At 47.2% G+C, this 13141-nt stretch overlaps 1 protein-coding gene across 2 annotated transcripts in view; it reads right to left on the minus strand.

Moving 5' to 3' along the window:
- The window catches only part of USP50 (ubiquitin specific peptidase 50), a 39391-nt gene that overhangs the window by 19143 nt on the left and 7107 nt on the right, over nucleotides 1–13141 (minus strand). For both annotated transcript variants that reach the window (XM_062205907.1, XM_062205908.1), the window contains exons 5-6: nucleotides 11108–11250; nucleotides 2028–2160 (exon numbers count right to left, since the gene is read on the minus strand). In XM_062205907.1, coding sequence (XP_062061891.1) covers nucleotides 2028–2160; nucleotides 11108–11250 — 276 coding nt within the window. The remainder of the gene's footprint in view (nucleotides 1–2027; nucleotides 2161–11107; nucleotides 11251–13141) is intronic.

A 13141-nucleotide genomic window follows, 5' to 3' on the forward strand; every position in this document is an offset into this window, starting at 1 on the left:
ATGGGTAAATACGCTGAGTAGACATTTTTCAAAACAAGACATACCAATGGTCAACAAGTTTGTTAAAAAAAAAAAAGCTCAATATTGCTAAGCATTACAGAAATGGAAACTAAAACCACTAGCTATCACCTTACACCTGTTAGAATGGCTGTTATCAAAAAGACAAAAGATAGACAATTTGGGGCAGGCATTATGGTTTAGGTGATGGATTCAGTCACCACTGTTGATGCCAGCATCCCGTATCAGAGTGTTGGTTGGAGGTACATGCTTATATCAGGTACACAGCAAGCAATATAAACATTAGCAAAAATCAATCCACCAGATAAAGAACCTGTTTTATAAACCAATGAACTCTTCAAGGCTCAAGCAGAAGCTAAATAAATGTCCTTCAAGAATGGTGCAGAAGTATCCTTTCCCTTCTCATCTAGATGACTACTTCTCAACCTTCTAAATGCCAACCAATCACAGGGGGACCTTGCTAAAACATGTAATCTGAGTAAGTCTGGGGTGGGCCCTGAGGCTAACAGGTGGCACCGATGCTCTGGCTCTCATGGGGACCACACCCTAGGGAGCAAGACCTCTACGAGAATTCCCACTGCCATTCAGCATCATTTCAGAGATGCCTCATCATGCTCTTGGATAAATCATTCTAAATGTAGTTATGTTTCAAAACCAACTTCAAGTTCCTCAAATAACAAATAATGATTAAAAATGCTAGAAGAATTAAGAACATATAGGGGCCAGCGCCACGGCTCACTAGGCTAATCCTCCGCCTTGCGGCGCTGGCACACTAGGTTCTAGTCCCGGTCGGGGCGCTGGATTCTGTCCCAGTTGCCCTTCTTCCAGGCCAGCTCTCTGCTGTGGCCAGGGAGTGCAGTGGAGGATGGCCCAAGTCCTTGGGCCCTGCACCCACATGGGAGACCAGGAGAAGCACCTGGCTCCTGCCTTTGGATCAGCCACGGTGGCCATTGGAGGGTGAACCAACAGCAAAAAGGAAGACCTTTCTCTCTGTCTGTCTCTCTCACTGTCCACTCTGCCTGTATTAAAAAAAAAAAAATAGGAAAACATAGGGGAGGCCTTTGATGTCCTATTTGGAATCCAAATTAGAGTCTGTATTTGATGTGACAGAGAAGGGAGGACCACCTTAGATTCCCAAGTAGAGGAATGAGAGAAGAGCCATATATTATTTAGGACAAGATAAATCCAAAAGAAGAATAATGTCATGGCTTGCTTGAAGGGGAAAAAAAGGCAATCATTTTTCCCAAGTTTGAAGTTATGGTTCAGAGAGATGTTAATGAGAAAGACTAGTGGGATGAACATTTGAGCATATATAACAATAGGATGAATAGGCAAACGAGACTTCAGCAGCTCTGAGGCCACTATGAATCCCACAGCGCCCTGCTGGGAGCCCCGCCCAGTCTGAGAAAGATCCAAACCTCCCCAGTCCAGTTCTGAAAGATGAATGTGTTCTCAGGTCTTTCACACCAAACCCGGAACAGAAACCCAGCACATGGCTGGGCGCTCCAGGAGGCTTCGCATGGGCGTGAGGTCATGTGGTCTGAGCTGCACCCCATGCGTCCTTTCCTGCAGGGGCTCTTCAGGGACCACAGCTGACTTGGAGCCAAAGTGAGTCCCAGAGCCTTCCGAGCTCTGGCTGCACACGGCATTGGGTCTTCTGGCTGTTATGTCCCTAGGGTTTCAGGGCTTTGGTCACAAAATGGCTCACGATGATGGGACCCAAAACTATGGGAACTACCTTCCTCTGCCTCTAGGAGCGCCATATGCAAATGTCTAGACTTGTGATCTCCCAGAGTAGAGGGAAAATGAGGAGGCACTGAATGGAAGGCTCCATTCTTTCCTGCTCTACTGTTCTAATAGTGGGTTCCCAGGTTCTGTATTTTGTTTTGAAACAAGAAGGCTGTAAGAGAAGTCAGGGAGAGATGGAGGAAGTAGTGATTCAAGCAGAGAATTCTAGAGCTTTCTTTAACATTGCATCTCTTTTTTAGCAGTTTTAGAATTGTACTCACCACCACTGCACAGAGATTGTATTTCGGATGTTTCCGGAAGACTGGACAAATGTAAGGAGTGAGGTCCAAGTTAGTGAGTGGGTAATGAATGTCTGTTCTCAGTTTCCTCTTCACTGTACCCTGAATGTCAAACCTGGAGGAATAAGAAGTGTGAAAAGGAGAGTAAGCTTGTGAACCACCCATGAACGAAGTCTACACACCTTGACAAATTCCAATTACAGTCAAATATAATTTAAAAAACAATAATGTTTGGGGCCAGTGCCACGGCTCACTTGGTTTATCCTCTGCCTGCGGTGCCAGCATCCCATATAGGCGCCAGGTTCTAGCCCCGGCTGCTCCTCTTCCAGTCCAGCCCTCTGCAGTGGCCTGGGAGAGCAGTGGAGGATGGCCCAAGTGCTTGGGCCCCTGCACCCACTTGGGAGACCAGGAGAAGCACCTGGCTCCTGGCTTTGGATCAGCGCAGCGCCGACCATAGCAGCCATTTGGGGAGTGAACCAATGGAAGGAAGACATTTCTCTCTGTCTGTCTCTCTCACTGTCTATAACTCTACCTGTCAAATAATAAAAAAAAAATTCTTTCAGGGGTTGACACTATGGTGTCAACACTGTGGTGTAGTGGGTAAAACCACTGTCTGTGGCGCCGGCATCCCATGTGGACGCCAGTTTGAGTCCCGGCTGCTCCACTTCCGATCCAGTTCTCTGCTGTGGCCTGGGAGAGCAGTGGAGGATGGCCCAAGTCCTTGGGCCCCTACACCCACATGGGAGAACTGGGAGAAGACTCCTGGCTCTGGGTTAGCACAGCTCCAGCCATTTGTGGCCATCTGGGGAGTGAGCCGGCGGATGGAAGACCTTCTCTTCTCTCTGTCTCTTTCTCTCTTTCTCTCTGCCTCTCTGACTTTCAAGTAAAACAAATAAAATCTTAAAAAAAAAAAAAAGATTGTTTGAAGGGCAGAGTGATGGAGAGGAGAGGAAGGGGAGAGAAGGGAGAGGAGAGAGATGGGAGAGGGCAGAGACAGGAGAGGGCAGAGATGGGAGAGGGGAGGAGAAGAGGAGAAGAATCTTCCATCCATCGGTACACTTCCCAAATGGCTGCAACAGCCAGGGCTGGCTAGGCCAAAGCCAGGAGGCTGGAACTCCATCCAGGTCTCCCACATGGGTGACAGGGGTCATGTAACTGGGACATCATCTGCTGCTTTTCCAGGTACATTAGCAGGAAGTCAGCTCAGCTGAAAGTAGAGCAGCTAGGGCTTGAGCCAGCGTCAGATATGGGATGCTGGACTCAGAGGGTGGTGTAGCCCACTGTACCAAAATGCCAGCCCCCACATGTAGTTTCTTGGGAAGATGATTTGGTACAGATCTCTGCACACATTCTCTTTTTCTTATTTAAACGTATTTAGAAACACCATACCCACAAGCCTCACCAAACAGAGTAGGCCAAGAGGAGGGAGGGAGAAGGTGTAGATTCCGGTTTCACTTAATCTAGTGGTAAGGAAAGGGCCAAAGCTGGGCTCAGCCTCAGGGAAATGAAGATTCCACTGAAAACCTCGCAGTGTCTGCTCCAGCTGAGCCTGCTTCTCACCAGCTTGGCTCAGCTTCGATTTCAGCTCATGTTGTCCTAGCAGTGTCCTCTTTTCAAACTCTGAGGTTTAAGTAAGAAAACTTCATGAACATCTTCACATTCGGTACTGTTACAGATCAGAGGTCTACCAAATCTGGGCTCGGATCAAAAGCACTCAAGAGCTTTTTAAAAAAAATAAGGATGCTCATTTTGGGGAAATGGCTGATTTAGGGTTGAGGCAGAGAAATTACTAGGTGAGCCCGAGATACTTCTGTGCTGGAAAGCAAGAAACTTTGTTCAGAACCAAGGTACTCTCATGTGACCCAGCAATTCCACACTTACATTATCATCCCACAAAATGAAGATATACGTCCACATAAAACCCAGATCCTAGTATTTACAAAAGCTACGGCTGGTGCCGTGGCTCAACAGGCTAATCCTCTGCCTTGCGGCACTGGCACACCGGGTTCTAGTCCCGGTTGGGGCACCGGATTCTATCCTGGTTGCCCCTCTTCCAGGCCAGCTCTCTGCTGTGGCCCGGGAAGGCAGTGGAGGATGGCCCAAGTCCTTGGGCCCTGCACCCGCATGGGAGACCAGGAGAAGCACCTGGCTCCTGGCTTCGGATAAGCGAGATGCGCTGGCCGCAGCGGCCATTGGAGGGTGAACCAACAGCAAAAAGGAAGACCTTTCTCTCTGTCTCTCTCTCTCACTATCCACTCTGCCTGTCAAAATAAATAAATAAATAAATAAAGCTACGTTCTTTGTTTTTTTTTAAAAAAAATTTATTTATTTACTTGAGAAAGTCAGAGTTACATAGAAAAAGGAGAGGCAGAGAGAGAAAGTCTTCCATCTGCTGGTTCACTCCCCAATTGGCCACAATGGCCGGAGTTGCGCCTATTCGAAGCCAGGAGCTTCTTCCAGGTCTCCCACGTGGGTGCAGGGGCCCAAGGTCTTGGGCCATCTTTTACTGCTTTCCCAGGCCACAGCAGAGAGCTGGATCGGAAGTGCAGCAGCCGGGTCTTGAACTGGCGTCCATATGGGATGCCAGTGCTTCATGCCAGGGCATTAACCCGCTGCGCCACAGCACTGGCCCCAGAAGCTATGTTCTTAACTGCTCCCGAAAACTGCGAACAACTCGTCCATCAGCTGGCAAGTGGATGAACAGTCACAGTACATTCACAAAAAGGAATACACAACAACGACAAGGAAGGAACCACTAATACACGCGACAACACGGAGTAATCTCAAAAGCACCAAGCTCAGGAAGGCTACTGACAACATAGAACATTTTGAAAAAAGTCAAAGCTAGAAGGACGGCCGTCAGATCAGCGACTCCCAGGTGCTTAGTGTAGAGCGATTGTAAAGGAGCATGCAAAAGCCTTTTAAGGCAATGCAAGGAGTGCATGTGTAGGCTTTAATGGTTACGTGACTGGATACACTTCTGGGTACTCATAGACTTGCACGCCTCAGCAGCAGAAATGTCACGTGCTTACGTCAACCTTAATAAACTTAGAGCAACTAACGGAGTCACAGGAGCTGGCTTGGGTCTCCAGAAACAGAAACAACAGGGAGAGACTTCTGCTTCCTAGCACCGTCTGAAGGAACCCTGAAGTCACCTCTCTGTCCCAACGAGTGAAAGCTAACAAGGGGAGAAGAAATCAACAACTCTGCTCAGGTCTGTGAGAGAAATGAGTCACAGGACACTGCAGAGACAGGCGGGCCACATTCAGAAAATCCTCACTCACGAGGCAGAAACAGCTGAGCAGCATCCTGTAAGGGAAGCAGCCCTGGTGGGAAAACCTCAACTGTAGCGTTCAAATTACTACAGGCTGAGGTGACCAAGTCTGACAGTCCAGACAGTGTGGTATTAGTGAAAGAGTGAACAAGTTGTTCAGTGGATCAAGATGGGGACGCTAGGAGCCAGCAGTGGGGTGCAGGGGGTTAAGGTGCTGCTTGTAACACCAGCATCCCATGTCAGAGTGCTGCTTCAAGTCTCAGCTCTCCACTTCTAATCCAGAACCCTGCTAATGCACCTGGGAATGCAAAGGAAGATGGATCAAGTATTTGGTCCCCTACAACCCATGGGTGAAGACTGGATAGAGCTCTGGGCTCTTGGTTTTGGCCTGGCTCAGCCCTGGCTATGGCAGCCGTTTGGGGAGTGAACCAGTGGATGGAAGATTTATCTCTGTCTCACTATGTCTGTCACTCTGCCTTCCAAATAAATAAATAAATAAATATTTTTAGTAATAATAGCCTCTTTTTTTTTTGACAGGCAGAGTGGATAGTGAGAGAGAGAGACAGAGAGAAAGGTCTTCCTTTTTGCCGTTGGTTCACCCTCCAATGGCCGCTGCGGCCGGCACATCGCACTGGTCCGAAGCCAGAGCCAGGTGCTTCTCCTGGTCTCCCATGCGGGTGCAGGGCCCAAGCCCTTGGGCCATCCTCCACTGCCTTCCTGGGCCATAGCAGAGAGCTGGACTGGAAGAGGGGCAACCGGGATAGAATCCGGCACCCCAACCGGGACTAGAACCCGGTGTGCCAGCGCCGCAAGGCGGAGGATTAGCCTGTTAAGCCACGGTGCCGGCCTAAATATTTTTAAAAAGAATGGAGACACTAGAAATAAACCCACATAAATATAATCAGTTGATTGTGATAAAGGAACAAAGACAATACAAAGAAGGAAAGATTGCCTTTTTAACAAATGGTGTTGGATCAGCCAGATGTCCACATGCAGAAAAAAAAGAAAAACAAGGTTTTACACAAGCAGACCTTATATCCTTCACAAAAATTAACTCAAAATATGTCACAGACATAAATGCAAACTGTAAAGCAATCAAAGTCCTTGAAGGTAACACAGAAGAAACGCTATATGACCTTGGGGTGGTGACTTCTTGTGAAAAAAGATTTATTTCTTTATTTGAAAGGGGTCGGGGGGGGAGAAAGAGAGAGACACAGAAAGCAAGCTGTATCGTCCATCCACTGGTCCACTCCCAAATGGCAACAACAGCCTCCAATGGGTTAAGCTGATGCCAGTAACCAGAAACTCCATCCAGTTCTTTGGTGTGGGTGGCAGGGACAAGCATTTGGGCCATCTTTGGCTGACTTCCCAGGCACATTAGCAGGGAGCTGGTGAAAGTAGAGCAGCCAGGACTTGCACCGGCCCTCTAATATGGGATACCGACGTCTCAAGCAGTGGTTTAACCCAATGAGCCACAATGCCAGCCCCAGTGAAGACTTTTAGACTGAACCAAAGGCGTGATCCGTGTGAGAATTGAGAAGCTGAACCTCATTAAAAAGAGTATTTTCTGCTCTGCAAAAAACACTGCCAAGAGAATGCAAAGGCAAACCATGGACTTGGATAAAATATTTACAAATATACTTCTGGGAAAGGACTCTAACCCAAAATACACAAAGAATTCTTAAGACCCTACCACCACAACAAAAAAAAAAACACTTGATTTTTAAAATGTGTCAAAGACCATGACAGACCTCACTACAGAAGGCTCACAGACTACAGATCCATGTACAAAAAGATGCGCCACATCTTTCAGTGTTAAACATGTAAAAAGGAGGGGGTGGTTGTTCAAGATTAAAAGAGCCCTACCAGACAACTAACTGCAAAGTATTGAATCCTAGACTAGAGGAAAGTTATGAAAGACATTTTTGTGGTAAAGGAGAAATTTAGGCGAGGATTCTACCATGAATCCTGATGCTATGAAATGACTGTTAATTTTCTATGATTGTGGAATGCTGCAGGATATTGTCCTTGTCCCCAGGTGATACAGGATGAAGTATTCAAGCATGAAATCCCACTGTGCATTGAACTTCAAATGGTTCACTAATAAAACGGAAGGGCTGGGCTTGGGCATTTGGCCCAGCAGCTGAGAAGCCCATGTTCTGGGTTGGAAAGCCGGGACTCCATGCCTGCCTGCCTCCAGCTCCCGATTCCAGCTTCCTGCGGATGCACACCCCGGAAGGCAGCAGGAATGACTCGAGTGGTTGTGTTCCTGCCTCCCATGTGGGAGACCTGGACTGTGTTCCTCCCCTAACCTCTCCATGGTCGGAGTTGCCACTGAAGTCCTACAGATTCTATTCCTACCTCTAGGAAACTTCTGGAATCCTTCCTATTCTTTCCATTCCTACATCTACAACAACTACAGTCCAGGTCCTCATCTCTTCCAACAGGATCTTAACTATTTCTCCACTTTCTTCTCCCAGCCATCTCCCAAACCATCTGGGCTCCCTTTTCAAGTCTGATCACACCACTCACCAACAGTTACAATGCCCAAAAGGTAAAATGCAAAGTTCTTTTTTTTTTTTTAAATTTATTTATTTACTTGAGAGGCAGAGTTACAGAGAGAGACAGAAACAGAGAAAATTCTTCCATCTGCTGGTTCACTCCCCTAAATGGCCACAACAGCCATGGCCAGGCCAAAGCCAGGAGCCAGGAGCTTTTTCCGGGTCTCCCATATGGGTGTAGGGGCCGAAGCTCTTGGGCCATCTTCTACTGCTTTCCCAGGTCACAGCAGAAAGCTGGATTGGAAGTGGAGCAGCTGGGACTCGAACCGGCACCCATATGTGATGCCAGCGCTGCAGGTAGATGCTTAACCTACACCAGAGCACCGGCCTGCGAAGGTCTTAATATATAGTATCAGACTCTCCAGAAACACTGGCCTGCCTTACAACCTCATTTTTACTCCTTTCTGCCCCAAACTCACATTTACTAAGCATGCATATGCCTTTGCATAGATCATTTCCTTCTCCCTCTTCTCTACCTGAAAAGCTCCACTTGTTCTTCAGTATTTTTTGTTTAAGATTTATTTTATTTACTTGAAGGACAGAGTTAGAGTGATAGAGACACAGAGAGAGAGAGAGGTCTTCCATCCGCTGGTTCACTCCCCAGATGGCTGCAATGGCCAGAGCTGAGTCGATCTGAACCAGGAGGCAGGAGCTTCTTTCCTGGTCTCCCATATGGGTGCAGGTGCCCAAGGACTTGGGCCATCTTCTTCTGCTTTCCCAGGCCATAGCAGAGAGCTGGATTGGAAGTGGAGCAGCTGAGTCTCAAACCAGCGCCCATATGGGATGCCGGCACTGCAGGTGGCGGCTTTACCTGGTACACCACAGTACCAGCCCTGAACATATTCTATTTTTTAAAAAATATTTATTTATTTATTTATTTGAAAGAATTACACAGAGAGAGGAGAGGCAGAGAGAGAGAGAGAGGTCTTCCATTCGATGGTTCATTCCCCAATTGGCCACAATGGCCAGAGCTGCGCCAATCTGAAGCCAGGAGCCAGGAGCTTCTTCCGGGTCTTCCACGTGGGTGCAGGGGCCCAAGGACTTGGGCCATCTTCCACTGCTTTCCCAGGCCACACACAGCAGAGAGCTGGGTCTCGAACTGGCGCCCATGTGGGATGCTGGCGCTTCAGGCCAGGGTGTTAACCCACCGCGCCACAGCGCTGGCTCCGAACATATTCTGAGAATCATTACATTGCCCCCAAAGTGACCAGAAATATGACTGTAAAAACTGGTTAGCTTGGGGCTGGTGCCGTGGCTCACTTGGTTAACCCTCCGCCTTGTGGTGCCGGCGTCCCATATGTGCACTGGATTCTAGCCCCAGCTGCTCCTCTTCCAGTCCAGCTCTCTGCTGTGGCCCAGGAGGGCAGTGGAGGATGGCCCAGGTGCTTGGGCACCTGTACCCGCATGGGAGACCAGGAAGAAGCACCTGGCTCCTGGCTTCGGGTCGGCGCAGCACCGGCCCCAGAGGCCATTTAGGGGGTGAACCAACGGAAGGAAGAGCTTTCTCTCTGTCTCTCTCACTGTCTATAACTCTGCCTGTCAAATAAAAAAAAAATTAAAAAAAAGAAAACTGGTTAGCTCTTTCATCCATTTTATATCTTTAAAGCTGCCCACAACAAAAGATTTGAACAGACATTCCTCCAAAGACAACACACAAAGGACAATACCATGAAAAGATGCTCAACATCATTAGTCATCAGGTACTCGCAAATCAAAAATTTGGGGTTGGCACTGTGGCACAGAGGGTAAAGCTGCCACCTGTGATGCCAGCATCCCATATGGATGCTGGTTCAAGTCCCAGCTGCTCCACTTTTGATCCAGCTCCCTGCTAATATACCTGGGAAAGCTGCAGAGGATGGCCCAACTGCTTGGGCCCCTACATCCACATAAGAGAACCCAAAGAAGCTCCTGGCTCCTGGCTTTAGCATGGCATACCCCTAGCCATTGTGGCCATTTGGGGAATGAACCAATGGATGGAGGATCTCTCTCTCTTTCTCTCTCCACCCCTTCCTCCCTCCCTCCCTCTCTCCTTTTTCTATAACTCTGCTTTTCAAACAAATAGTACTCTTAAAAAAGATACCTCTTAACTCCATTCAGAATGGTTTTTATTACAAAACAAGAACACAACAACAACAAAATGGAAAGTAAGTGTTGGTGAGGATGTGGAGAAACTGGAACCCTGGTACACTGCCAATAGTGATGTAAAATGGTGCAGCTGCTGTGGAAAACAGTTTGGTAGTTCCTCAAAAACCTAGACATGGAATTACCACATGAACCACCTATTCCATTCCTAGGTATACTTGTAAGCCAAGAAGGATTGAAAGCCGGACTTAAACCTATTCTTGGGTGCCAATGTTCGTTGGAGCATTATTCACAATAGCCAACACGTAGAAACAACCCAAATGTCTATCAACAGACAAATAAACCAAATGTGGTAAACAAATACAACAGAGTATTAGTTGGTAACAGAAAGGAAGGAAATTTTGGTGCATATTACAAAATGGATAAACCCTAAAAAAATTATGTTAAGAGAAATAGGCGGGTCAAAAGGACAGACACTGGGGCTGGCACTGTGGTGCAGCAGTTCAGGACCTGGCTGCTCTGTTTCCAATCCAGCTGGCTGCTAATGTGCCTGGGAAAGCAGCAGGAGGTGGCACAAGTGCTTGTTGAGAGACCAGGCTGGAGTTCCAGGCTCCTGGCTTCAAGCTCACCCATTGTGGCCATTTGGGGAGCAAAACAACAGATGAAAGATCTCTCTCTCTCTCTCTCTCTCTCTCTCTCTGTCTGTCTCTCCTGATCTTTCTGTCATTCTGCCTTTCAAATAAATAATTAAAGAATTACTTTAAAAAAGGGACAATAAAAAAAAGGACAAATAGTATATGAGGTGGGCACATTTATGGAGACAGAGAATAGATTAGGGCTTACCAGGGACAAGGGAAGGAGGAAGGTGGAATTATTGCTTACTGATTAGAGTCTGCTTGGGGTGAGAAAAATTTGTTGGAAGTATTCGTATTGCTATATAACATTGTAAATGTAATTAATACCAATGGATTGTACACTTAAAGTTGATAAAGTGGCAAATTTTATGCATTATATATATCACATTTTTAAAGAAATTAACATGCAAATACCATTGGATCAAGCACTTTAAGAGGGTGAATTGTCATAGACTTATATCTCAATAAAGCTGTTCAAAAACATCTGCCATGAAATGACAAACTCTATACCTTTTTAAGTGAAAAATGATTATTTTTGGTGCTTTGGAAATACTGGCTCTCACAGCTGTTTCTTGCTTGGTTTCACAAAAGGAGCAATGAATCTGGTTGTTCCAAGTCAATGTGTCTTGTTGAAAAAAACACTGGAGACAATCCTGTTGGGAAGAAAGCAGCATTCTGAGACAAATTCCATCAACTGTAACTTGAGGCCTCTGTTCATGTGAGACGTTGAAAGAGCCACGGAAATGTCATCTTCAAGGCTTTTCTCGAAGTCAGCAAAGCCAGGAGCTGCAGCCTGGGTAGCTATAAAGGTTACCTGGCAAAGGTGGATGGATTTAGATATATTTACAGTAGATCCATTTCACTTGTTCCTGAAATAGATCCGAGTGCTCATCTCACTTAAAATCTATGAGTCAGCACCTTTACGTTTCTGGTTTATTTCAGAATACTACTGACTTTGCATTTTCCACTAACAAAGTCAAGTAGCTGTTTTGTGTTATTCAGCTCATGACTACAGAGATCTGGTGATTGAAAAATGACCGAGTCTCAGGATTTGGGGGAGGAGGGGTGTCCCATGATAAAGAGAGCAAATAAATTCGATCTCGTATCCATAGGAGGTACCCCCAGTACCAGTGTGGCCAGACCCCTGGCTCTGTAAACCACGAGCATAAAGAGGAAGAAGAAACTGGTGCCGTGGCTCACTAGGCTAACCCTCCACCTGCGGCGCCAGCACACCAGGTTTTAGTCCAGGTCGGGGCGCCGGATTCTGTCCTGGTTGCTCCTCTTCCAGGCCAGCTCTCTGCTGTGGCCCAGGAGTGCAGTGGGGGATGGCTCAGGTCCTTGGTTCCTGCACCCCATGGGAGACCAGGAGAAGCACCTGGCTCCTGCCTTCGGATCAGCGCGGTGCGCCGGCCGCAGCCGTGGCGGCCATTGGAGGGTGAACCAATGGCAAAAGGAAGACCTTTCTCTCTGTCTCTCTCTCTCACTGTCCACTCTGCCTGTCAAAAAAAAATTTTTTTTTAATTTTTTAAAATTTTTTTGACTTATGGCTGCCTGTGTTCTTCTGCCCACCCATGTCACCTTCACACCTCCGCCTGCAGATCAACTTGCAGTATTGAAACAACGACAATTAGGGGGCCAGCGCTGTGGCTCAGTGGGTTAATGCCCTGGCCTGAAGCGCCGGCATCCCATATGGGCGCCAGTTCAAGACCTGGCTGCTCCATTTCCGATCCAGCTCTCTGCTATGGCCTGGGAAAGCAGTAGAAGATGGCCCAAGTCCTTGGGCCCCTGCACCTGCATGGGAGACCCAGAAGAAGCTCCTGGCTCCTGGCTTTGGATCAGCACAGCTCCAGCCCTTGTGCCCAATTGGGAAGTGAACCATCGGATGGAAGACCTCTCTCTCTGGCTCTCCTCTCTCTGTGTAATTCTGACTTTCAAATAAATAAATAAATCTTTAATAAAAAAAAAGAAAGAAATCATGACAATTAGAGAGTCAACTCTCTTCTCCCAGCACACCCCATAGCTTTAGAAGAGCTCAAGACTAAGAGAATATTTTTTAAAATATTTTTTTAAATTTGAGAAACAACCCCACCACCACCACACACAAACACACACACACACACACACCTCCTATCTGCTGGTTTGCTCCCTACATGCCCATAATGACTTTGGCTAGACTGGGCTAAAGCTGGGAGACAGAACTCAAGCCTGAGTCTCCCATGAGGGTGGCAGGACCCAAGTGTTCAAGCCATCCCTTGTTACCTCCCAGGATCTGCATTAGCAGGAAGCTGGAGTCAGCAGCAGAGCTGGGAACTGAACCCAAGCTCTCCAGTATGGGATGTGGGTGTTTTACCCAGCATCTTACCTGCTAGGCTAAATGCCTGTCCCTAAGAGAATCTCTTATATTCAGTTTCCAGTCTGAACCTACAAATCCTGTGGAGTGAGGGAAAGCCACCAAGTTTTTACAAGGATTTAGTAATTTCCACTGTGTACCAAGCTACGTCAACAGACTGAACAAAACCCAGTTTGACAATGACACTGTTTTGC

Source organism: Lepus europaeus, chromosome 11 (genome assembly GCF_033115175.1).
Source record: "Lepus europaeus isolate LE1 chromosome 11, mLepTim1.pri, whole genome shotgun sequence".
Lineage (NCBI taxonomy): Eukaryota > Metazoa > Chordata > Mammalia > Lagomorpha > Leporidae > Lepus > Lepus europaeus.